A 27,796-nucleotide genomic window follows, 5' to 3' on the forward strand; every position below is an offset into this window, starting at 1 on the left:
CCTCCAATTATGGCAGCCAACTGCACAGATTTCCGTATTGCAGAGTGTTGGATTTCCGACGGAGTAAATCCCTTGTCGTCGTAAACAATATCGGGCCACAGCTTCTTCCAGCTCGCATTCAAGGTTGCAGGTTTCATCTCTTGAAGTGCCTTCTGAATATTCTGCAGGCACGTGGCTATGGTGTACTGCCGCCAGTACGCCTTCAAGTTGAAATCTTCATCCTCGTCATCTTGGGCAGCATCCACACACGCAACGTGGTCCGCCAAGGTATTCTTCGTGTAGAGGGCCTTGAACGCCCTGATAACCCCCTGGTCCATCGGTTGAATTAATGACGTGGTGTTGGGTGGCAGGAACTCAACCTGAACACCCTCACGCGACAGGTCAGTTGCGTGTCCACCAGCGTTATCCATAAGGAGAAGGATCTTGAATGGCAAGCCCTTCTCTAAGAGATATTCATGGACTTGCGGGATGAAACACTGGTGGAACCAGTTGGAGGTCAGCATCTTCGTAATCCATGCTTTTTGATTATGCATCCAGTACACGGGAAGGAGATTCTTATTTTTATTTTTCAAAGCGCGAGGATTTTTCGACTTATAAATAAGCCCCGGCTTTAACAAAAATCCAGCAGCATTGCCACACATCTCGAGGGTAACGCGATCCTTGAATGCCTTAAAGCCAGAGGCTTTGGCTTCCTCTTTGAACAGGAAAGTTCGCGACGGCATTCTCTTCCAAAACAAGCCAGTCTCATCCATATTAAAGACTTGTTCCGGCTTGTATCCACCTTCGGCGATAATATTCTTGAACGTCTGGTTCACGTAAGTTTCAGCAGCGGCAGTGTCAGCGGAAGCAGACTCCCCATGCAGGGAAACGCTTTTCAGGGCGAAGCGTTTCTGAAACTTCGCGAACCATCCTTTGCTTGCGGAAAAACGTTTCTGAGGCTGGGAATCAGTGGATGTCCCTGGTTGAGGATCATCTGCATCATCATCATCTTCAGCATGGTTGCCGTCGTCGTCTTTAGGTTCCTTTGCAGCAAAATTATCATATAAACTCAAAGCCTTTGTTTGGATGGTGTTCGTATCCAAGGCTATGTTCTTCTTCCGGCAGTCGGCAATCCACACAGCTAAAGCACATTCCATGCGTACGATCGTTTTATTACGCGTTGTAACGACTCGCTTCGCTGATCTGCTAAAGGTGATTGCAGCCATCTTTCTAATGTTTGCCTCGTCCTTTTTGATATAGCGAACGGTGGATTCGTTGATGCCAAAATGGCGGCCAGCGGCCGCGTAACTTCTACCATCTTTTAACATGTCGAGAAGCGTAACCTTCTCAGCTATCGTCATCATCCTTCGGTGGCGTTTAGGCTCACTACCAGCCTTACTAGAAGCAGAATGCTTGGGAGGCATTGTACAGTAGGATTTAACAGAAAGTTCAACTTAAAACAGTCGCACACAGCACAGATTAAACTTCACAAACTTAAGAACGTCTACTCAGCGATACGCGGAAAGAGAAAGTGAACGATCCAGCCCCGCGAGAACTTTGATGCTGCGGGTAGAAGATGCGGGCAAAACACCAATCACAGGCTAGATAACAAAACTTGAGTTCTGATTCGTCATCTATCAGCGCTTGAACCAATCACAACCCGTCTTATAGTACTATGATGCGTTGGTTACTCATAGAAGATGCCCCGCGCATACTGAACGTACGTATATTAAGTACAATACCGTAATAATAATAAATAATGATAATAATACTGTACAGTAATAATAATAATAATAATGATAATAATAATAACAATGATAATTTTATTAACAACAACAACAATAATTATAATAATAACAATAATAATAAAAATTAAATTTACGTACGCTATTTTACGCCTCTCTCTCTCTCTCTCTCTCTCTCTCTCTCTCTCTCTCTCTCTCTCTCTCTCTCTCTCTCTCTCTCTCTCTCTCTCTCTCTCTCGTACGCTTATTCGAAATGTGATTTTTGCAACAAAGAATATTATTGGATGCAGTACTGTACTACGTACGTATACATACAAAAGATTCATGGAAAGGAAGCACATCCATTACAGTACACACCATTCTAATATGGTATGACTGCATCTGATTTGCGTTTCATGTTCGATTTAATTTTACTACGTACTGAATTATCGTATGATCACATTCTCTTTTCGTGTTTTATTTCTTTCTGTGCTGAATTATATATCATATGTAATGCAATGAACAATCAGTAAGAGCAGATATTACTAATTACAGTATTAATGGAATTACAGGTAACAAAATATCGTATTTGGTTGTCTTCAGATTTCGCGGTATTTTCGAATTTTCCGGAAAATCCGCGATATGTATATATATATATGGGTTATGGGAAAACCCCGCGAAGTGGTGAATCCGCGATTGTCGAACCGCGAAGTAGCGAGGGTTCACTGTATATATAACTCAACTTCTGTACAAAGTAAATGATTTGTGGGTCAATGAATGCTCTATATATATATATATATATATATATATATATATATATATATATATATATATATATATATATATATATATATATATATATATATATATATATATATATATATATATATATATATATATACACATATATATATATATATATATATATATATATATATATATATATATATATATATATATATATATATATATATATATACACACATATATATATATATATATATATATATATATATATATATATATATATATATATATATATATATATATATATACAGTGGTACCTCTACATACAAATTTAATCCGTTCCACAACCGACTTTGGGTGTACAAAATGTTCGGTTGTATAATCGAATTTTTCCATAAGAATACATTGAAAAAGGATTAATCTGCGGTTGAGCCCAAGAACCTATGATAACTCCTTAATAAATTACTACACATAATTACACATGACAATAATGCACACTAAATTAGATAATAGACATGTAAAAAAGAATAATTATAAAGAAATAATAAATAATAAACAGGTTTTTAGCGTCACTTTACCATAGAAAGTCCAGCCCAGGTGTCGGTCTTGCTATGCAGAGAGGAGACGGACGGGCGGCGAGGAGGTAGAGAGGGTGACTACGATAAACGTACACGACCGTAACTTATTCTGACTTACACTAAGTGAACTTTAACCTAACTTAGCTTATTTTTGTTTTTAAATTTTATATTTTACTTTTTTTTTACTTTTTTTTTTTTTTCTTTTTGATGATTAATTTTAATCACTTTCACTCTACACTTGGAATTGATTGAATTTTTTTCTCTTCAATCTTTGCCGTTTTCTTTGTTTCACTTTCTTTCGCTCCACTTTTTGCCGGTTTCTTTGAACCACCTCCTTCCTCTTCATCACGAGTTCATTTCGTAGTTTTTTAAAGAAGCTATCGATAGAAAGTTGCTTGGTACAGCTTTTCGGAATGTTTTGAAAATAAGTTAGGGAAACATCATCGAACTGCGCAACTACACGACAAACCTTCAATTTTTTTGGATGGTATTTGTCGATGAAGTCGACCACGTCTTCATATTTTCTTAACACCTCTTTTATTTGCGCCGAACCTAACACATGTTCTACCTCCTCGATCCCTTCCTCGTCATCACTCATGTGCTCAGACATAGCATGGAGTTCCTTGAGCTCCTCTGTGGTAAGTTCGTCGTGATGTTCTTTTGCAAGTTCATTCATTCATGCTTTTCAATAATTCCTTGCTTTACTTCTAAAGAAAGCATTTCCTTATTCCTTTTCTCACCACTACCACTACCACTTGCGAAACTAAGCCTTTTAGGACCCATGATTTACGTAAAATACCGTAAAAGGATGAACGTAAAAAATCACGATTAAAACTCAGTTAATAACAGAACGCACAGGGCACAACCACACGAAGCCGATGAGAACAGAAGAATGTCACAAGCCACGCTAATTGAGGGTCCCTCTGAGGTAGAAATGCTGCCTTTTATTGGCGGAAATAAAAAATACATCCGGCGCTATGAGTACCATCTACGTGTACGGGTATTGTTTACTTCAGGTGTCGAAAAAAAATTCGGGTGTAGAGTAGGAACATGTTCGAATTGTACTTCGCGTGTCGAAAAATTCGGATACAACCGGTACGACGAAAATTGCTTACTTCATGTCGAAATAAAATTCGGGTGTAATATCGAAAAATTGCTCGAATTTTACTTCGGGTGTTGGAAAATTCGGATGTAGATACGCTCGTGTGTAGAGGTTCCAATGTACATATATAATGTAGATATATATATATATATATATATATATATATATATATATATATATATATATATATATATATATATATATATAAAGTGATAATTTTCATTTAAGATAACCACAGATGAGTGAGGTGTTTTGCCCTCTGAGCAATGATTCTTCTGTAATTTTACTTGCGACAAACTCACGAATAATAAAACTTGGCAGTAAGAAGAAAGCATTTAGAAATTCCAAATGGAATTTTCCCTTTTTTTTTTTATAAAGACCCTGCCCGGCCAGCGGGAAGGTGGGAGGAACAGTGACCAGCAAAGAAAAAAAAATTAATATTATTTTTATTATTATTATAATTATTAGTATCATTAGTATCATATAACTTGAAAAAGGATAAAATTGAAACCAGGATGGGTGTAAATACCTTATATTTCATCTAATAACATGCCCTAAAATTAGGATAAATTTTGATTAATTCAAGTCATATCTATTGTATAAACAACTGATGAATAGCAAAACCATCACTGTATGAATTAGCTTTGGTGTATCATTGAAAATCCAAAATTAATGAAATAGGAGCAATTTTATATCATATGTTTCCTAAACACGCCACCTAAAGCAGAAACCTTCCGTTTGTTCACTGTATGCTCCATCGTCGATCATTATGAACAAACGAGCGCATTAACCACACATGATCAAGGGGATAACTAATGATATTAAGAGCTTTTAGTAAATATTGTGTTATTACAAATATCTTACTTATGTATATTTAATCAACAATAGCAAACTTCCGCTCATGACAGTATGATAATTTATGATAATTCTGAAGTGTTACGAAGGATAATTGACCATTCCATATCCAAAATACTTTTCCAAACAACTGTTAGAAGTCACCTTGTACCCACCTCAATTATGGAACCATCTGCAAAAAAAAGTGAAGAAAATACTAAGCCGATTTTTAAAGTCTTCAAAAATTGGTTACCACTATAACGTTCAATTTGACAGAGATGGTGCGAGATTGGAGAAAGTAATGATAATTTGAATCATGATTGATTTTTAATGTAACTGAAACTTTGTGAAGAAACAAAGATTCAATTTGTTACAGAGAGAGAGAGAGAGAGAGAGATAATAATGATAGTTTTGAATGTTTTAAACAAAAAATATGTTATAAGACATTGGTGTTTATGTAATAATAACTGTATAGATGTTTGGAATAAGTTGGGAAATAGTATAAACAATACTTTGTTACTGTATTTGTACGTGCATATTCTTAAGCGCGTCAGCTAATCAGCTAATCTGATCACAGCCAAAAGTAAAACAAAAATAAGTCAGCACTACTCGATTGTTAAAACACCCACGAAATTTAAAACAAAAGTACATAAATGTTTTCTTGAAGCACAATTAACTATTTAAATAGTAACAATTATCTAGAATAAAATGATGTTTCCTTAAAAAATAGTGGTTTGCTGACGGAATTGGATGCCACATTTTCAGCTGCGATTGATATTGATTTATACACGGTATAATTTTTTGTGTCGTATTTAATTGACACTTTTTAAGGAAACCGATTTTGGTTTCTTCATCTATATGTAAGTATTGTATAATACCAGATAGAGAGAGGAAGAGAATATATCAGCTCTTGTAATCGAATGCCTTGTCTCTTGTTCCACCTGAAGCGAGGAATTGCTCACCACAACTAACAATAGTCATGTTAATTTCATTCTTGAACTCAGGTTGTCAAATGTGAACTAAGATTTTATTTGTTACAGAGAGAGAGAGGTTTTTAGATACTGTGTACTATACAAAACAAATCTTTGTAAAGCAAATCTATACTGTTTAAAATATATGACAGAAAATATTGCCGACTCGTTACCGAAAGTTAGGCTATTCACTGTCAATAAACGAACCCAGCCTACGTGTGAAAACCTTAAACAGCCACGGGGAAAAAATAAGAATTTTATATACTGTATACTGTACTAAACAAAAATAATGCTTTAATATACCATCATTAACACTATCATTAAAATTATTGAAAGGTTAGAGAAAGATAAAGGTTGCCGAGAATGTAACCACAATTCTATTTACATTTTGTCAGCTGAACTTGCATAGTTAAAAGTTGATTTCATTGTTGATATGGAATTTTTCCCTAAATAGGCTATTTATAAAATTGTTTATTAAATATAACGTAAATATCATTTCGTTGCAATCATTATCAGGCACCGTACTCAGGGCTACAAATATACTTGAAAAGACAATATATATGATACGTTTTGTGTTGCTTGACTCACAGACTTTGAACAGCATCGCAGATACAGGAAATTTATATTTGAAAACTAGCGCTCGCATAGATGTGGAATCGCACCATTCAAACACGGATAATTTGGGACTATACTGTGTGTGTACATATGTATATATATATATATATATATATATATATATATATATATATATATATATATATATATATATATATATATATATATATATATATATATATATTAATATATATATATATATATATATATATATATATATATATATATATATATATATATATATATATGATAAATTTTGCACATTTAGACATGTTTTTCATATTTAAATAAGCCATATATGTTTGCTACTTTAATGTCTGGATTCTCTTAACAACCTCGGGATCAGAGACCCAGGCAAAATCACTTAAATTCAATAGCTTCTGATCAGCCAGGAATTGAACCCTGGTCCAGGACACTTGTTTGAACAGTGACATACCACTTGGCCAAGTGGTATGTCACTGTTCATACAAGTTTCCTGGACCAGGGTTCGATTTCCGGCCGGTCAGAAGATATTGTCTTTGTGTGATTTCACCTAGGGCTCTGATCCCGAGGTCATTAAGAGAATCCAATCATTAATGTATCAAAAATATATGGCTTATGTAGATATCTATATATATATATATATATATATATATATATATATATATATATATATATATATATATATATATATATATATATATATTCATATATATGATATTTGTGTATATATATATATATATATGTATATATATACATATATATAATGTGTATATATATATGTATATATATACATATATATAATGTGTATATATATATATATATATATATATATATATATATATATATATATAAATTACATATATAATATTTGTGTATATATATATATATATATATATATATATATATATATATATATATATATATATATATATATATATATATATAAATTACATATATAATATTTGTGTATATATATATATAATATATATATATATATATATATAATATATATATATATATATATATATATATATATATATATATATATATATATATATATATATATATATATATATATATATATATATATATATATATATATATATATATATATATATATATATATATATATATACACACATACATACACATACATACATATACACTCACAACCACACACACACAGTTAAACCTCTAGCTGTGAAATTTTCACCTTACGAAACGAGATGCGAAGAATTTTACGACTCGAATCATGAAAAATGTTTCGAACAATGAAAGGCTGTACGGAGTGGGAGCCCGACCGTATCCTAGATGGATTTTAAGATTTTTGCGCGCTGCCAGTTCGTAAACTCGCTACCATCCTCCTGTGTTCACATTGGTTATCTCCTTACTCGGATGCTAGTTACCACCATGAGATCCATCTCTCCTATTGGTTAGCATCTACTGCACTGTATCACATCGTGCATCTACGCATTGGCGTTCCTATGTCTTTTTGTTCCGGCAGCGGTATCATACTCGTTGACCTAGTGTTTGTGATTTCGCTTTCGTAACAATTTTACTGTACGTACTGTTATTGTTTGTGGCACTTAGCAATACATCATTAGCCATGAGTCCCAAGAAAGTTGCTGATGTCAAGGGAAAGAGGAGGATAATGCTTTCCATGGAGTTGAAAATGGAAATAATCAAGAAATACAAGGCTGGCATGTGCTCGCGAAGGAATATGGCCGAAATCTGTCTACGATAGGAACGATTCTGAAGCAGAAGGAAGCTATCGAAGCAGCAACACCTTCTAAGGGCAGGAGATAGAGACAATTCCTTTATAAGGAAGCCTAGTCTGGCTCCCCCATAGGGATACCATTCCCTCTCCTAGAACCTCAGGTCCTAAGGAATTGTCGGCAGAAAAGGTCGCGGTACCTGGCTGGAAGGGATTCACAAGTATGTGTCTTCCTACTTCTTTTCTAGCTCACCTATCCAGAGCTCACATAACATAAGTTTAAGAGTTAGATTAAGGAATCTTAAGTTTAAGAGTAATGAAAGACATGACTCTGTTTTCCATGTACTCCTGTTCTCTTTCTTTTACAGGAGGAGTACCTGAAGTGTGAGAGCCCCTTCTGCTCGGTTCGCCGCCCGGACTTTTATGGGCATAGGGCGTGTCGGACCCACGCCCCCTGTTCTGCAAAGAAGGGCAACTTAAAATATTGGGATCAAGTGTCCTGCCCAATCTGCAAAGGCCTCCTTGATGAGGGGTTCGACAACCCCCCGTCCATAGAGGCCAGGGACAATGCTTGAGAGAAACTGCGCAAGTGGGTGCGCAGTTTCCAGAAAAACGCTGCCAGCACAGCAAGAAGATGAGGGCCATGCTTTTCCCGAAAGCGTTAGCAGATTCTGTGATCCCCTTGGTTCAACTAACCGTCGAACCAGATGTCGAGACTACGCTTAGCAAGTGTCGTCTAGACGAGGTGGAGAAGATGTTGGACGTGTCCGACAACACCGAGGATCCGGAGGAAGAAGAGGATCAGGGGGAATACCGTGATTCGGAGGGCGAGGTCGCCCCTCCACCTCTGGCAGCTCCTGTAGTGGTCGAGGAGTCAGTCCCCTTTACCTCCGCCGCATCGCAGCCCCTGCTGCCCGCCACCGAAGATGCCATCCGGGTATTGGTGGCTTTAATGGACAAGAAGCTTAACAAGCATTCTGCAGAGATTACAAGTCGTTTGATGGGATGAAATCAACCGAAGAAGATCTCGGTTAAGGATCTTCCTTCCTGCTCGGAGTCTAACCCCTGGAGGTACACCGAGCATATGCCAATTACAACTGGCAAAATATTTATCAACGACAAGTTAGGGTCTATCCTTTTGGAAGAAGTGGAATTCATCCCTAACTTCGAGGTTTACCTGGACTGTTATGTCCGACTTAGGTCCGAACCGGCCTCCAAGGAGGAGACTGAGCCCAAAGAGGTGATCGTTTTCGATCACTCAAAAGCCCAAGCCTTACTGGCAGAATGCCTGAAGAGTCGTGGTTTTACCAACTCAAAAATGCCGGCTCTGAGCAAGAAACACCCGGCCTTTCTTGCTCCCACTTCTGCATCCTTTCCCTTCGTGGAAAAGTCCTTCCATGCGGTCATGAAGGCGGTGGAGGAAGGAAAACCCAGCCCTACCCTGTAGGAGTGTAGGCCTCTCTCCCTCGCCCTTCCCTCCGACGACAAGCTCTGGAAAGATATCCAGTTTACCTTCACGGTTGGGAAGCTGGAACCTGACGTGGCTGGACGTCAGTTCAACGAGGACCTCCCGAAGCTGAATGACCACCTTCTTTGTCAGGAGCAAGAGACCAAGGAGAGACTAGCTGCCTCCCTGTCTCACCAGATTCAGCTCGAGGTCATGGCCGGGGACGTTAGAGTCCCAGACCTCTATATGGTTCTTGCCAAGACCCACCTAGTGACTGTGATGAAGGACCTGTACAGCCTCATCAGGGCCAGAAGAACCTGCAGAGAGTTCGTGTTTGCCAACGCAGCAGTAAAACACGAACCCCGGAAACTAATCTCCTCAAACATCTGGGGTAAGCATCTCTTTCCATCTGCTCTGTTGAAAGAGATCGTCGACAAAGCCGCCTCTGAGAATAGGAACCTTCTCAACAAGTGGGGCACGTCACGCAAGAGGAAATCCTCTCAGGAAGAAGGCCCTCAGCCTAAGAGGAAATCCTCCAAACCAAGACCCCAGCAGCGTCAACAAAAACGCCAGTTTCAGGCTCTCGCTACTCCCCAAGTGATCGCTCAGCCGCAACAGACCTTTCAGTTGGTCCCCCAACCGGTGGTGTCACAATCACCGGTCTTCACCCCTGCCTACGAACGTCAGTCCTCTACCTTTCGTCCCAGAGGTAGAGGCTCAGGCAGAGACTCCTCGCGCTGCCCCTCCAGGGGGAGAGGAGGAAGGGGAGCTAGCGGCCGAGGTGGCAAGCCCTCGGGAAACCAGAAGCAATGAAGTGCTTCCGGTGGGAGGAAGACTCCGCCACTTTCAGGATCGCTGGACCTTCGATCCTTGGGCACACAGCATCATCAAGAAGGGACTGGGTTGGAGCTAGACACAACCACTCCCAACCTTCCACCAATTCTTCGAGCCATCAACCCCCCTCTTGGAAGAATATGTCTTAGAACTCTTGAACAAGAAGGTGATCAAGAGGGTAAAGTCCACCAGGTTCCAGGGAAGACTGTTTTGTGTTCCCAAGAAGGACTCAGACAAACTCAAGAGTCATTCTCGACTTGTCACCCCTCAACAAGTTCATTGCGAACAACAAATTCAAGATGCTGACTCTTCAACAAATAAGAGCCCTACTGTCTCACAAGGCCTACACGGTCTCAATAGACCTAGCGGATGCCTACTGGCACATCCCAATGAACCACCACGCTTCCTCCTACCTAGGATTCCGGCTACATCGAAGAAGCTACGCCTTCAGAGCCATGCCCTTCGGGCTCAACGTGGCTCCAAGAATCTTCACCAAGCTAGCAGACACGATCGTCCACCAGCTACGCCTTCAGGGCGTCCAAGTGATGGCCTACCTCAACGACTGGCTGATCTGGTCGACTTCGCCAGAAAAATGTTCGAAAGCTTGCAGCAAAGTAACCCAGTTCCTGGAACATCTGGGTTTCAAAATAAACACCAAGAAGTCTCGCCTCGCTCCAGCTCAGAAGTTCCAATGGTTAGGAATCCATTGGGATCTTCAGTCACACCACCTTTCCATTTCACTAAAGAAAAGGAAAGAAATAGCAGGGTCTGTCAGAAGACTTCTCAAATCCAAACAGATCTCAAGACGACAGCAGGAGCAAGTTCTCGGCTCAATACAGTTCGCCTCAGTGACAAACCCAGTGCTACGAGCACAGCTAAAGGGTGCATCAGGAGTCTGGAGACGAAACGCATCCGTGGCTCGAAGAGATTTCAAGAGACCCCTACCGAACAGGCTTCGCTCCCTGCTAAGCCCGTGGTCAGAAGCAAGGACCTTGAAAAGATCCATCCCTCTCCAACCTCCACCTCCATCGCTCAACATCCACACAGACGCTTCTCTGGAGGGTTGGGGGGGCCACTCCCATCAACGACAAGTTCAAGGAACATGGTCTCCCCTATTCAAGACGTTTCACATCAACATCTTGGAGGCCATGGGGGTTCTTCTCACCCTGAAGAAATTATCCCCGCGTCCTTCGATACACATCCGTCTAACTCTGGACAGCTCGGTAGTAGTCAGATGTGTCAATCGTCAGGGTTCGAGATCGCCCCACTTAAATCAGGTGCTATTACCCATCTTCCGCCTAGCGGACAGGAAGAAGTGGCACCTGTCTGCATTTCACCTACAAGGATTTTGCAAGGTGACGGCGGACGCTCTATCGAGGACAAGCCCCATAGAGTCGGAATGGTCCTTAGACGCAAGATCATTCTCCTTCATCTTTCGTCAAGTCCCGGAACTACAGATCGACCTCTTCGCGACAAACAAAAACAAGCAACTTCCTCGATATGTGGCCCCTTACGAGGACCCCAAAGCGGAAGCAGTGGACGCCATGTTCCTGGGCTGGAACAGATGGTCCAAGATTTACCTGTTCCCTCCACCCAACCTTCTGCTGAAAGTCCTCTTCAAACTGAGAACCCTCTAAGGGACAGCAGCCGTAGTGGCCCCGGAGTAATTGGTTCCCCTCAGTCCTGGAGCTACAGCCCAAACTGATCCCTCTGCCGGGCCCAGTTCTCTCCCAACAGGTGCAGAAGTCGACTGTCTTCGCTTCATCAAAGAAAGTCAAGGATCTTCATCTCATGATTTTCTCTCCCAAGCCGTGAAGAAAAGGTTCGGGATCTCGAAGAAAAGTTTGGACTTCCTAGAGGAATACAAAACAAAGTGTACCAGAAGGCAATATGAATCATCCTGGAAGAAGTGGGTATCCTTCGTCAAGGCAAAAAATCCTACGGAAATCTCCATAGATTTTTGCATGTCCTCCTTTATTCACCTTCATGGAGAAGGCTTGGCAGCCAATACGATTTCCACTTGCAAATCGGTCTTGACCAGACCACTTCTATACGCCTTCCAAATAGATTTATCCAGCGAAATCTTCAATAAACTCCCGAAGGCGTGTGCTAGACTCCGTCCAGCACCTCCACCGAAACCCATCACCGGGTTCCTGGATAAGGTGCTTCATTTTGCCTCTAGCCTGGACAATGATTCTTGCCCTCTGAAAGACTTGACTCAAAAAGTAATCTTCCTTTTCGCTCTCGCCTCAGGAGCCAGAGTCAGCAAAATAGTGGCATTATTAAGAGAAGAGGGCCACATACAGTTCGCCGACATGGGGGAACTTACCCTCTTCCCCGACCCCACGTTTCTCGCTAAAAACGAACTTCCCACCAAAAGATGGGGCCCTTGGAGAATCTGCCCATTTAAGGAAGATGTCTCTCTATGCCCAGTGGAGAGTCTTAAGGTCTATCTTCAAAGAACTTCTGACTTTGGTGGAGGACACATTTTCAAAGGAGAAACGTCGGGCAGTGACTTGTCACTAAAACAACTTACAGCGAAAATCACCTACTTTATTCGCAGAGCGGATCCTGACAGTACACCCGCAGGTCACGATCCCAGGAAAGTCGCCTCTTCCCTAAATTTCTTCCAAGGAATGGACTTCGAAAGCCTCCGATCCTTCACAGGCTGGAAGTCCCCTAGAGTGTTCTTCAAACACTATTCGAAGCAGATGCAAGAAGTAAAGAGATTCGTGGTGGTAGCAGGTAGCGTGATGAAACCTGCTGTTTAGTGCTGCGTAGGACAATGAGTTTTTCGGGACTTTAACTCAAACGGGTGCCTGTGTTGACCCTAGTGCGATACATAGTGATTTCAAGGGACACTTAGTGTCACTAATGGACTGTCCTTTACCAAGGTGAAATGACATAGATCCCTACACGTGTGCCACATGTTCTCGAACATGAAGTGTATTATGATTTAAAAGACTGGCGTTCCTCAGGAACTATTGATTACAGGAAAGATTGTTTCCCTTTCAGATTCTGCACCACCGTCTTATTACTATATCTATGTCTATTATCGTATTTTATCATTGTACATAATTTTCCATGTTTCCATGCAAATTTCAAATAAAATATTTTTATTTACCATATGCGTCTCATTTCGCTCCTATTTTTTACATGAAAATATATTGCTGTTCTTGTTTTATTGAACCTACTCTAGAGTTTAATATGATTAGTATACTGTACCTACTATCTTATATACACCCGCCTAATGGTATAAATTTGTTCCTAGACAAATATTTACCCTTCTGATCTGTCTTGAGACCAGCACGATTTATTATCCAGGTGAGTCTTTCCTCATCAGATTACTTCGAGATATTCCTCTTGTCCTACTAGGACCTTCCTCGCCAGGGGGGCGGGATGCCAGGTCAGTGTAATGCCTCTGGTAGTGACATTTAACGGAGATGTCACGGTCTCTTTGGTCACCAGACCACGGGAATGTTATTCGGAGTACAAGGCACTTGAAATGGGAACAAATCCACGATACATTAACTCTCTAGTGCTCTTCCATCAGGACGACATGGCTTGAGCCCAAAAAACGGATTTTGAGCGAAGCGAAAAATCTATTTTTGGGTGAGATGGCCATGTTGTCCTGATGGACCCGCCCAACTGTTCCAGTTCAGCCTGCCAGGCCCCTCCCTGCTGTATTGTATCGCGGAGGCTGGTAGTGAGCTAGAATGGAATGAGGACAGATGTGACGTTACACAAGTATGGCGCCGGTTTGTTTACGTTGCGAGTATCGTAACAGTGACGAAGGTAGGGTAACTTTGGAACGGCACCTCAGTTACCTTGCCACATTTCCCCCTCGAAGCGTAAACGCTAGGTGGGGTGCAGATGGCCATGTGACGTGTTAATACATGCGTCCCCTGTTGATATACAACATTCTAAAGGGAATCCCTTAGAGTACAGTACTCGCTCCAGAAGTTAGAATTCTGTGAAAACCATTAGTTTAATTCTCTTGGAATATTATGGTAGTCATATATATCCAAAGGAAGCTACTGAAGGAACCTTCCATCAGGACGACATGGCCATCTCACCCAAAAATAGATTTTTCGCTTCGCTCAAAATCCGATGTATATATATATATATATATATATATATATATATATATATATATATATATATATATATATATATATATATATATATATATATATATATATATATAGTGAACCCTCGTTTATCGCGGTAGATAGGTTCCAGACGCGGCCGCGATAGGTGAAAATCCGCGAAGTAGTGACACCATATTTACCTATTTATTCAACATGTATATTCAGACTTTTAAAACCTTCCCTTGTTCGTAGTACTGTTAACAAACTACCCTTTAATGTACAGAACACTTAATGCATGTACTACAGTACCCTAAACTAAAACAGGCACAAATATTAAAGGTGATTTTATATCATGCATTTCCTAAACACGCTAAAAAGCACGATAAAAAATGGCAACCAATGTTTTGTTTACATTTATCTCTGATCATAATGAAGAAACAAACTGGAGGTAGAGCTTTGCTTATTACCCAGACATATTTCCCATACTTTTACCTTAGAACTACATCACATCTTCCTACTTTGGATATATATATATATATATATATATATACATGTATATATATATATATATATATATATATATATATATATATATATATATATATATGTGTGTGGGTGTGTGTGTGTGTGTGTGTATATTTATATGTATACACATATACATACCTGCATATATACATAAATACATGCATACATATATATATATATATATATATATATATATATATATATATATATATATATATATATATATATATATATATATATATATATTACTGTATATATATGGGTTATGGAAAAAATCCGCGAAGTGGTGAATCCGCGATGGTCGAACCGCGAAGTAGCGAGGGTTCACTGTATATATATATATATATATATATATATATATATATATATATATATATATATATATATATATATATATATATATATATATATATATATATATATATATATATATATATATATATATATATATATATATATATATATATATATATATATATATATACACACATACCCCCTTACTCATCAATTCTCATTATTTTATTATATTCAGCGTGGTGAACAGAATGATGAAATACATAAATGGTATTAATTCAATTAGAGAGTATGATATGAACACATTGCAAATGGACATATTTAAAAACACTATATTTAGATTGTCTGGCACTCCCTAATTTTACAATACTTTCAGATCATAACTGAATAGGTAAAAGTTTCCTCCATATCTCATTGGATCCTCAAAAAATATTTGTCCCTAAACTTTTTTAAACTCAGGAGGGCTGATGTTAGATCATTTAAAACTTTACATAGTGACTGTTCCCTTTCTAAAACAAAACAGTTTTTGAGAAAAAAAAAAGGCATGGCAACGACAGTGATATGGCATCTCTGCTTAAAAACAGTACCTGAATGTCTTGTGCAACTCAAGAAATGAAAACATAAAGCCTGTAGCTAATACCAGATGTCACAGCATTGATGAACGTTGCATAACCAACTAGTTTTCCTTTAAAATTGGTCATGATGTCAGTTTATCTCCAATTGTTCAGGTAATTGTTTAAGTACCTTTCTAGGGTCCCCATCATTAGTAGCCACATGCTCCTCCTAAAAATAACAGTTGGGTACAGGTAGTTGTCGACTTACGACAGAGATAGGGACCGAGAGGCGTGTCATAAGTTATGTTGAACTAAAAAAAAATGAAGTTTCCTTAGATTTATTATGATGCGTCAGGATTCGGCAATCATCTCAATCATATTTTATCAATATTGTCTTATGGTTTTTCATTATTTCATTTTCTTGTTTCATATGATATGTGCTCTATTAAATTGTTTTTGTATTTTTTCAATTTTGGAAGCATTTTACCAATCAAGAATTACCAAATATTTTGTTTACCTTTAGTTATGATCAGCTGATCTGAAGGTTCCACTACCATATCGAAAGATGGCGTACATACGAAGGGCGGATTTTTTTTTATATATATCTTAACTTATTCAAAATATCTTCATGATGAATATTACATCAGTGCCAATATGTTATAGAAAATCAGTTTCCATACAGATCGTTTCAGCCATTATTATTAGTTATTATGTGAAAACGTTCTCACTCTTTCTCTGTGCGAGTATGTGTTCTCCCACATACGGGTAGTTCATTTTTAAAGCTTCATACCGGATTTAATTTTTAGTTAATCATTAATCCTTCATATTTCATTACACATTGTTATTGATTAAAGCATGTTTATATTCTATTTTTCAGTTTCTTGAGCATTTCAATAATCAACAATTGCTTTTGTTTTACTTTCGGTTGGCATTAGCTAACCTCAAGGTCATTCTGCCATATTGCGATTATGCACGCATACAGTACGAATAACTCTAAGTTATATAATTTTCTTAACATTCGAAATCTCTTCATGATGAAGATTACATCAGCACCAATATGTTGTAGGTTATCACGGTTTGTATACAGTTTGTTTATAGACCTTGTTATTAATTATCATATGAATACGTTCGTATCTCTCTCTCTCTCTCTCTCTCTCTCTCTCTCTCTCTCTCTCTCGCGCGCGCGCAAGAAATGGAAGACGATACTAACTCACCAAGCAAAAGTATTTAATTGTTCGTAAGTGACATACAAACCACGTTACTGAATAGGGGTATTACTTTCGACGTAGCTGAAATGATGAGCCATTAAAATTTTAACGAGGGTTTACTACCCACACCGCTAGTTAGCGGGGGTAGGGGAGAGTAGCTTGCTAACCCCCCCCCCCAACCTCACACACTCCTGTGCTTGAGCTCACTTTGTTCTCGGCTCGGATGGTAGACGGACGTGTCCTCTCTTTTGGCAGCCATTAATGCGTTTTTGCTTTTTCTTTGACAGGTTTGTGTGTGAAGTTGGCCTCTGCGATTATGCGCACCTGTTCTGGATTACCCGACTGCCCCTGCGGAACATTCATGTCGGCGGTCGAGACAGACCCTCACACCCTTTGCCCTTACTGTAGAGGCCAACGGTGTGATAGTAATAATAAGTGTGGTAAGTGTAGGGAGTGGTCTACCTCCCAGTGGGAGAGGTTTTATCGGCGATGTAAGAAGAAGTCCAGGCGGAATATTTTTCCTTTGAAGATTTCTTTGAAGGGAGAAAAACCCAAGGACTTTTCTTCCTTTGCCCAAACCTCCTCCGAAGCTCCCACTCGATCGGTCTCTTTTGAGAGACGGTCGAGTGGTAGCGTAGACCGTGGTTCTGTTTTCCAAACTCGGGGTACGAGAGATGGTGTTGCCTCCCCTGGTGAGGCAGGTCCACCTCTCCCCCCGGGGGAGGATGAGTCATTAACCGATATATTTCAGCTTTGGTCTCCCTTGGGGCTCGAGGGTTCGCCCTCCAAGAAAGCTCTCCTTGACATCATCCGATAGGGTGCCGCTGTCAAGCTATCGCCGACTTTGGCAGAGGTTGATCTTCTATCAATTGTGGACGTTGTGGTGTCAGAGGTATCCAATGCGGTATCCTAATAACTCTGCCTCTTCACATCCCGCAGTTGCTTAAGGCTTAGTTTCTCCCGTTCCTGCTCAACCAACGAGGGAGAAACTCAAGTCCAACAGTCTCTCCTGCCGGTGTTTCTCCCCCTCGGGGGAGTTCACTTACAGAGACTCCTTTTCGGAGGACTGCAGAAGGTCAGCTTGCTGATCCAATGGCCCCCAGAGGGCGCATCCGTCGCAAGGCTCACCTTCCCCTTCGCCAGAGAGGCCTTCCTTCACCTTTTAAAGCGGTGAGGAGGCGCCTCTTTGGTTCATCGTCGTTGTTGCAGTCCGCCGCAGAGGAGCCTCCTCAATGTTCACCGACTATTCCTGCTATGGTCCCGGACCATTCAGCGAATCGTTCGCGATCCCCTTTGGTGGAAGGTCGTCCTTTCAAAGGACACGTCGACCTTCCACCCCACAGACCTGCTGACCTGCCGTCGCCTTTCCTGAGAGCTGATGCGCTTTACGCACCCACGAAGCCTGACTACCATGCTCGTCAGGCACCGAACCCTGTTTCAGAGCATCAAGGGCGTAAGCGCCATCGTGCGCATACTTCCCCTACGCGCCATGATGGACATGCGCGCCAACGTTCTCCTACGCGCCAGGCTTTGCCAGGGGTAGCACGCCAGCGCTCACCTGCGCGCCATGAACCTCCTGCATGCCAGCGCTCACCTGCGCGCCATCAACCTCCTGCGCGTCAACTACCTCCTACGCGCCAGCGCTCTCCCTTCCATCAGCGCTCGCCAACTCGCCAGCACTCTCCCGCGCGCCAACACCCACGCACAGCCGTCTCTCCTGCGCGCCCACGATCTTTGGATCTGGGCAAGGATACGTGCGCCCGCATACTGACGCACGCCCACGCACACAGGCTTCAACTGGGCACCAGGGTAATCTCTCCCACGCCCGCGCGCCCTACGACATCTTCTGGGGCGCGCGAACTCTCGCCCGCACGCCCGTGTGTCCATCAACCTAATCCTGCGTGCCCACGCGTGGGCGAACATTCTCCTGCGCGCGAGCGCGATCAGTCTCCTGCTTAAGCTCCTGTAAGCCCACAGTCTCCGGCGCGCGAGCGCGATCAGTCTCCTGCGCAAGCTCCTGAGAGCCCACAGTCTTCCACGCGCGCTCCTACGCGCCATCACTCTCCTGTGCGCCCTCGCAATCGCACACGCATCAGCAGTCTCCTGCCCGCGCGCGCCATCAGTCTCCTGCGCGCGCACGCCATCAGTCTCCTGCGCGCGCGCGCCATCAGTCTCCTGCGCGCGCGCCATCAGTCTCCCGCTCATGTCATCAGTCTCTCGCGCGCGACCCCGGGTATTCTCCATTGCGCGAGCGTCAATACCCTCCCGCGCGCGAGGGTGCTGGACAGCGCACGGCAAGGCCGCTATCGCCGCATTCCCCTCCCCGCAAGCGCAGAACAGCGCGCCGTGCGGCGGAAGGGAAGCATCCAGAAAGGTCCAGGAACCCTGTTTCTTCTTTTCAGGCAAACCCCCCCCCCCCCCATGGAAACTCCATCCAGGAATCCGTCGATCCCTGTCCCTCCAGAGGGAGTGTCTGACAGCGCAGCTATCAGTCAACAGCTATGGTTCGGTGCGCTAATGAGAGCAGTTACACAGGCTGTTAAGCCTGTATTCTCTGAGTTGGGGCACAGATCCTTGGCTGTCTCTACCCCTCTGAAGAGAAAAAGAGGAGTTTCGGACGCGGTGACTTCTCCAAGAGCTAAGCTGTCTCCTCGTAAGCCTTTGAGGCGAGCTCCTTCGCCCCCCCCCCCAGGCTTTTCTCCTTCCCTGTCGAACGAGGATTTCCCATCCTCAGGGGAGTCACGTGAGGTGGGTCATTCCGCCATCGCACCAATGAGGGAAACCCCACCTCGCGTTGAAAAGTCTTCCCCGGTAGGGGCGGAGAAGAACTTGCCTCCCTCCATGTTAGAGTCCTACATCCTTCCCAGGAAGGAGTCAAAGGACTCAAAGACAGTGCCAAAATCTTCGTCAAGGCTTAGAACGGAGCTAGCTAGTCTCTCGGAGAACGTCCGCAAATCTCCCCAAGAAGAGCCGTTGGGGACAGGAGACTTCGCTGCAAGTCCGACATCCGGAGGAGAACTACAAGAGTCAGAGCATGCATTTTGGCATGTCCTGACTCTTATGAGGGCTTTCAATGGGTTTGCCGACCCAGAGATGCCCTCTCGAGAGGGCAAAGACACAGTCTTAGACTGCGTATTTAGCACTCAAAAACCTTCTAAGGCCAGTGCTGCTCTGCCCTGGTCTCAGGGGGTTAAGAATACCAGGGACATGATCGCTGTCCAGCTCTCTGAGTTGGCCTCCTCCAACCGTTCCAGTGCCGGCAACAAGCTTCTCCCACCTCCTCGCGTACAGCAGAGGAGGTACTTCGAGATCTTGGAGGAGCCTTGTTAAGCTCTTCCTCTCCACCATTCTTTGGAAGAGCTTACCAGGGGAGTCCCTCTGGAGAGACTCTCCAACCAGAAGGTCTTGTTCTCGGCAACCGAGATCCTTAACCAGAAGAAGGTTGCGAAGTATGCTATGCAAGCCACTTCGTGGCTGGATATCTGGTTAGGGACCTTAGGTATCTTGATACGCTCTGAGGACTTCTCCAAAGAACTTACCAGGAAAGCTATGGAGACCTTCCTCCTCTTAGGCACTCGCACCATCGAGTTTCTGGCCCACCAAGTCTCGAATTTGTGGGCGAATACCATCCTGAAACGTCGGGATGCGGTGACTGAGAGGTTCTATCTGAAGGTCCCTAGCACCGAGATAAATAGGTTCAGGCATTCTTCCTTAGAAGGAACGAACTTGGTTGAGCTAAAGGATGTAGAACAGGCTGCTGAGGGTGGAGGAAGTTCCACCAAGACTCCCTCCTGCCTAGGGCTTTGACATCCAAGCCCTATAAACCTCCAGCACCCCAGCAGTCCCATCCTACCAAGACCACAAAACCGACAGTAGCAGCAAAGACAGTGGTGTCTAAGCCCTTTCCTGTCAAGGACAGGAAAGGCAAAAAGTCCTCCAGGGGAGGTAAAAATCCTAGAGGGAGCAGCCGAGGCCGCAAACGCTAGGATTGGCAGTCCCCCTGTATGTCCACCATTGGGGGGATGCCTACAAAGTTGCGCAGACAGGTGGCAGCAACTCGGGGCCGATTCCTGGACGATTTCCGTAATCAGTCAGGGATATCACGTCCCATTCACAACATCTCTACCTCCCCTGACGACGAATCCAGTGTCGTTAAGCTCCCTTGCCATGGGATCAGCATAGGGGCAAGCCCTTTGGGCAGAAGTCCAGACCCTGTTGAAGAAGTGCGCTCTCCAAGAGGTCCTCGACGCCTCCCCAGGCTTCTTCAGTCGACTCTTTCTTGTAAAGAAGGCATCTGGAGGCTGGAGACCAGTCATCGACCTTTCGGCTCTGAACAAGTTTATCAAACAAACTCCGTTCAGCATGGAGACCGCAGACACGGTCAGACTATCAGTGAGACCTCAAGACTTCGTGTGTACACTGGATCTGAAAGACGCATACTTCCAGATCCCAGTCCATCCGTCTTCAAGGAAGTACTTAAGATTCAGCCTAGACAACAAAAAATACCAGTTCAAAGTGCTGTGTTTCGGTCTCTCCACAGCACCACAGGTTTTCACCAGTGTTCACCCTAATATATTCGTGGGCACAGTATTGGCATCCGTCTCCTCAGTTATATTGACGACTGGCTGATCCTAGCAGACTCGATGTCATCCCTTCTTCAAAACCGGGACAAACTTCTCGGACTTTGCCAGGATCTGGGGATCATGGTAAATCTCGAGAAGTCCTCTCTGCTTCCCACCCAAAGACTGGTATACCTAGGCATGATCATAGACACCAATCTCCACAAAGCCTTCCCATCAGACGACAGGATAGCAAGGCTGAGGAAGGTCGCAAGCCCTTTTCTAAGACGAGAAGAACTCCCAGCCCAATCGTGGTTACGTCTCCTCGGTCACCTTTCATCTTTGGCTCGTCTAGTTCCCAACGGTCGCCTCAGGATGAGATCCCTCCAGTAACGGCTCAAGTCCCAGTGGAATCAAGGTTACAATTCCCCGGACGTCATGATCCCTATGGGACCTGCGGAACGGACGGACCTCCAGTGGTGGGTGACAGACGAGAACCTACAAAGAGGAATGGATCTTCTCGTCCTCCCCCATGATTTGATGCTGTTTTCGGACGCCTCAAAGAAAGGGTGGGGGTCCCATGTACTGCACCACACGACCTCAGGCCTGTGGTCAAAATCAGAAAAGTGCCTCCATATAAATCTTCTAGAGATGAAGGCTGTATTTTTGGCCCTTAAACAGTTCCAACAATACCTGGCGGGTCACTCTCTGGTGGTGATGAGCGAGAACACCACAGTAGTGGCTTACATCAACAAACGAGGTGGTACATTTTCAAAGCAGCTATCCCCTCTTGCAGTAGAGATACTGAGATGGACTGAAGTCCACTCGATTCCGCTGTCGGCATGTTTCATTCCAGGCAAGAGGAATGTACTCGCCGACTATCTGAGCAGAGCGTCTCAGATAGTGAGTACCGAGTGGTCTTTGGATCATCTAATAGTCAATGAAGTCCTGACTTTGTGGGGTTTTCCAACTGTCGATCTGTTCGCAACAGCTCTGAACTTCAAGCTTCCTGCTCTGAACTTCAAGCTTCCGCTGTACTGCTCCCCAGTCCCGGATCCTAAGGCTCTCTGGCAAGATGCCTTCCAACAACGGTGGGACAACATCGACGTTTATGCCTTTTCCCAATTCTGTCTGATGAGGAGGGTGCTCAACAAGACCAGAACATCGGTCAATCTTTCGATGACCCTCATAGCTCAGCTATGGCATCACGCGGAATGGTTTCCGGACCTTTTGCAACTCCTAACAGAGTTACCGAGAGAACTCCCTCTACCACACAATCTACTCAGACAACCACATGCCAACATCTTCCACAAAGCCGTAGCTTCACTACAACTTCACGCCTGGAGACTATCCAGCATCTCCTCACTGAGAGAGGATTTTCGCAGCAAGTTGCGGTCAGGATGTCTGGACATCTGCGAAAGTCATCTACAGCTGTCTACCAGGCAAAGTGGAAAGTCTTCTGTGGTTGGTGTCGTGGAAGGGGTATCTCTCCATTCGATGCCACTATTCCAACAATAGTGGAGTTCCTCCTGTATTTGCGGGAAGAAATGCGCCTTTCAGTCTCGGCAGTGAAAGGCTATCGCTGAGCCTTAAGTCTAGCCTTCAGGCTAAAAGGAATGGACATTTCTTCTTCGCTGAAACTTTCCCTACTCATACGAAGTTATGAACTTACCTGCCCTCAGTCGGAAGTGAGACCTCCTCCGTGGAACGTGGTTCGAGTTCTTAGGTTTCTTAAGAGACCTCCCTATGAACCATTACGCCAGGCTTCAGATCGCCACCTAACTTGGAAGACGGTGTCCCTACTAGCTTTGGCTTCAGCCAAGCGTGTTAGCGAACTTCATGGTCTCTCATATGACATCGCCCATTCAAGGGGATGGGGAGAGGTAATGTTCAGATTCGTCCCTGAGTTTATTGCTAAGACTCAGAATCCGGGAGTATCGGACCCTCGGTTCAACTCCTTCCGGGTTTCTAGTCTCCATTTTGTAACAGATGACCCAGACCATCTCCTACTATGCCCAAGTAAGGAGTTTTGAGGCTATATCTTAAAAGAGCGGCTGCAGTTCGTCCTCATGTGCCAGCTTTATTCGTTAGCACAGGGAGGAATAAGAGGAGGGTCACTAAGAACACCATCTCGGCATGGATTCGTAGGGTGATTCATCTGTCCCTGAATCCAGACCCTCCTCCGTCACGTCGCCTTAGAGCACATGATGTCAGGGGCATAGCTACGTCCCTGGCCTTCAAAAAGAATTTTTCAGTGACGCAGGTCCTTCAAGCTGGGGTGTGGAAGCGGCAGACAACCTTCACAGCCCACTACCTGCAAGACGTGACCTACAGGAGCCTCGATACATTCTCTATCGGCCCTGTGGTGGCTGCACAACAGCTGATTTAAAACCTCAAGCTCCTTATTGGACAAGTAGCAGAAGGTTGAGAGCATTGTTACCCAGTTTTAGTCTGCATGAATGAAAAGGTTTGAGTGGTCCTTATTCTTTTCTTCATCATCCCCTCTCTTGGGGAAAGCAGCATCCTGGGTTCTCTGCATAGCTGACCTCAAACCACTGCAGGTAAACCATGTTCCCTTGTGTTCCTAGTATTAAGTTAATACGGTCACGTCCCCATACCCTGATGAGGTGGTATTGGGAGAGTCCTAGTCTAAGTTTCCATCTAAGGAACTTCAGGTCAACTTCCTAGGATGAGTCACACTTCATTATACCTTCACACAGCTTGCGTAGGCCGCAGTCCTTGCGTAGCAAGGTTCTAGCGAGGTGTAGGGACTCCTTATTTCTTGGGTGCTGACACAGTCAAATAATGAGCCCCCGGGCAAAGCCAAAAAGCCAGTACTGGCTGGGACGTCCACCCTTCCTAATGGGTGAGTCACCCCTATTAAATAGCGGGGTTTGTATGTCAGTTACAGAACAAATGACAAATTCGTAGATAATTTGTATTTTTCCTAACTATACAAACCTTAGCTATTTAATCAAACTTGCCTGCCATCCCTATCCCCCTTGAAGTCCTACCTCCAAGCAAAGTGAACTTAAGCACAGGTGTGTGTGAGGGGGGGGGGGGGAGGTTAGCAAGCTACCCTCCCCTATCCCCGCTAACTAGCGGTGTGGGTAATAAACCCTCGTTAAAATTTTAATGGCTCGTCATTTCAGCTACGCCGAAAGTAATACCCCTATTAAATAGCTAAGGTTTGTATTGTTAGGAAAAATACAAATTATCTACGAATTTGTCATTTTTTTAATGTAAAAGAAAATGTTATTTCTAAGAAAATATTTGTCATATTAGTCTACTTTCTTTAGATAAATATCAATCTATTATCAGAGATGAAATAAAAATAGTGTAGAGTCAAATTTACGCTAAGTAGTACTCACAACAACCAATACACTCACAAAATGCTTTGTATCATTACTTGATATTTCGATAATTGGAATGCTAATACTAATTGTTAGCCTTTTGGAAGGAAATCACTATTACCTGCTCGCTTTCCGCGGGTAATATGACGTCACCAGATATATGGTATGAATTCAACTGATATTAAAACTTTTTTTAATGTATTTTTTTACTGAAAATGATATTGTATATTAACAATAAAAGAAAATACTTAACCAACCAAGATAAAACAGTTCAATTTTATACAAGAAAATAGATTATTTCCAAGGAAAATTTTTCTTATTTGTGTACTATTTCAGACATACTTGTGACGTCATAACAATCATAAGTTGCATATAATGTAAGTCGGCAACTATCTGTACAGGAATTCCTGGTACACCCTTCTCTGAAGAAATGCACTCAGCCATACCCTTACGGCATTGAGAGTTCCTGTGTTTTGTCCCGCCCACCACCTCTGGCTCCTTTTCCTACATTTATCTTTTTGGTTACCCGCCACAAAGCGAGGGGTATCAGGGACTCCTGTGTTCAACTGGACAATGGCATTGCTGCTAAACCCACAGAAACATCATTGATTGTGTATTTATGAGAAAAAAGGAAAAATGAGAGATTCCAGTAAATATTAGAAAACAAAATTACTTTTCAGCAATAAAATTGATAACCTTGAAAGATGATAATGCTACCACTGAATCATTCTGAAAACTAAAGGCAATCCTCTAAAACCCTTAAGGAAAGACATATTACCAAAATTCACAAAAATTATAGCCCTATGACCAAATTTCAAGGTGATAGGAAATAAAAGATAATAAATGATTTACCAAATGAGTTAAAATCAAGATCCACACAATAAGAAACTACAATAAGAATTAGTGCAAATCGATCCATTTACATTTCTCTAAAATGTTTCAAAACACACTTAGATATAACAAATATTGAAAAGGTTCACTTGAACATACTGTATACCCAGCATTTCTCAATTCCTGAATTATAAATTATCCAAAAACTCCCATTACTGACCTTTGGAAGTAATGTGTTCAATGTCATATTTCCTATACTTCAGCTGACCTTGAGTTCTTCCTGTGCTCCAAATTTTTACCTTAGGTTCAATTCATTAAAACATCTTAATGATTTTTTTTCATTCCGTCAAGCCCATAGAGGACTGTGAATTCTCATTTATAACTTCATTTGCATAGTTCAGATTTCTTTATAATTTTTTATCAAATATACAAATTTTAATAGAGGATATTTCTAATTCATTAAAAGATCCTAATGATTTTTCTAATTCTGTCAAGTTGTGTAGTTAGGCCAGAGGATATTTGTAAATATTTTAATGATATTTTTCTTAAGATTCAATTTTACTCAACTTCCTTCCTATAAAATTTTATTTCAGAAATATCTTATTACGAAACCCTAAAAGTATTTTAAAACCCTTTTCATTATTTTATCACTTCAAGGAAACATTCCAAATATTCTAAGCTACAGGCTGATAAACATAATTAGTTTTCCTTATTTATACTTTTCAAGTTAGAAAATTAAGATTGATGATAAATTGTTGTTTGGTAATCATATTCACCTTTTTCTGACACCTGAACCAGTATCAGGCCACCTAAAATTATTACATACTAATTTGCAAATTTAGAAACCTATAGAATAAGAGAAAGGTGGCATCATCAATTTTCATAATACATTTGAAACATCCTTAGAAAAACTGTGATTTGAATAAGATAAGTTATTGACAGCTAAAGATACAATAAAATTTTTGTGCAAAATTCCAGTGTCAGCTCGAGAAAAAGGGATTAAAAGAAAAACCCTTTTTATCAGTTAAATTTCAGTGATGTAGATATGATATTTACCTGTTGAAGATCTTGTGTTTAGCCCCTTCAAAATGTGATATATAAAATTGAAGTTGTAAGAAATTCCTGGGTTAGTTTTCATTCATGAATTTTACTCTGGTGTATCTCTTAACTAAAATAACCAGTTTTTAATACCTTTAAAATGGTGTTTTAATTTTTTTTCAGACCAAGCTTGGGTTAAGCTCGAACGTATTCAGTTCGTTGGCGCTTGCAATCCCCCAACTGATCCTGGTCGAAAACCTCTGTCTCATCGCTTCCTGCGGCACGTGCCCGTCGTGTATGTCGACTACCCCGGCGAGACTTCACTGAAGCAGATCTATGGCACTTTCAATAGAGCTATGCTCCGTATAATCCCAGCATTGAGGTACAGTATGTAATTGGTTTGAGTGTGTAATGAGAATATCATTTATCCTGTGACTTAATTTTTTGCATTTGTAAACATGATTTTAGGAGCAGAATCTGAAATCTCTTAACAGCCATCTAAGGAAAATTTTAATAAGGTAAATGTATACGTATTCCTGCAGGGTAATAGGTTAGCAGTCAAGTCTTCCAGTTATTTATTTCTAATGCTTGAATCTCTAATTTCAGGTCGTATGCCGATCCTCTCACCAATGCCATGGTAGAGTTTTACCTTCAGTCTCAAGAAAGGTTCACACAAGACATGCAACCCCACTATGTGTACTCCCCAAGAGAAATGACCAGATGGGTACGGGGAATCTGTGAGGCAATTAGGTACATTTTTTTTTTTTTTTGCCTCCTATTAAGATACTGTATTTTGTATTATTTTTAGAAGAGGGA

General features: G+C 41.9%; 1 protein-coding gene across 2 annotated transcripts in view; it reads left to right on the top strand.

Moving 5' to 3' along the window:
* LOC137625988 (dynein heavy chain, cytoplasmic-like) overlaps window positions 1-27,796 on the top strand; it is a 770,344-nt gene that overhangs the window by 564,543 nt on the left and 178,005 nt on the right. For both annotated transcript variants that reach the window (XM_068357067.1, XM_068357068.1), the window contains 2 exons: window positions 27,164-27,362; window positions 27,587-27,730. In XM_068357067.1, the coding sequence (XP_068213168.1) occupies window positions 27,164-27,362; window positions 27,587-27,730 (343 nt within the window). The remainder of the gene's footprint in view (window positions 1-27,163; window positions 27,363-27,586; window positions 27,731-27,796) is intronic.

Source organism: Palaemon carinicauda, chromosome 33 (assembly GCF_036898095.1).
Source record: "Palaemon carinicauda isolate YSFRI2023 chromosome 33, ASM3689809v2, whole genome shotgun sequence".
NCBI lineage: Eukaryota > Metazoa > Arthropoda > Malacostraca > Decapoda > Palaemonidae > Palaemon > Palaemon carinicauda.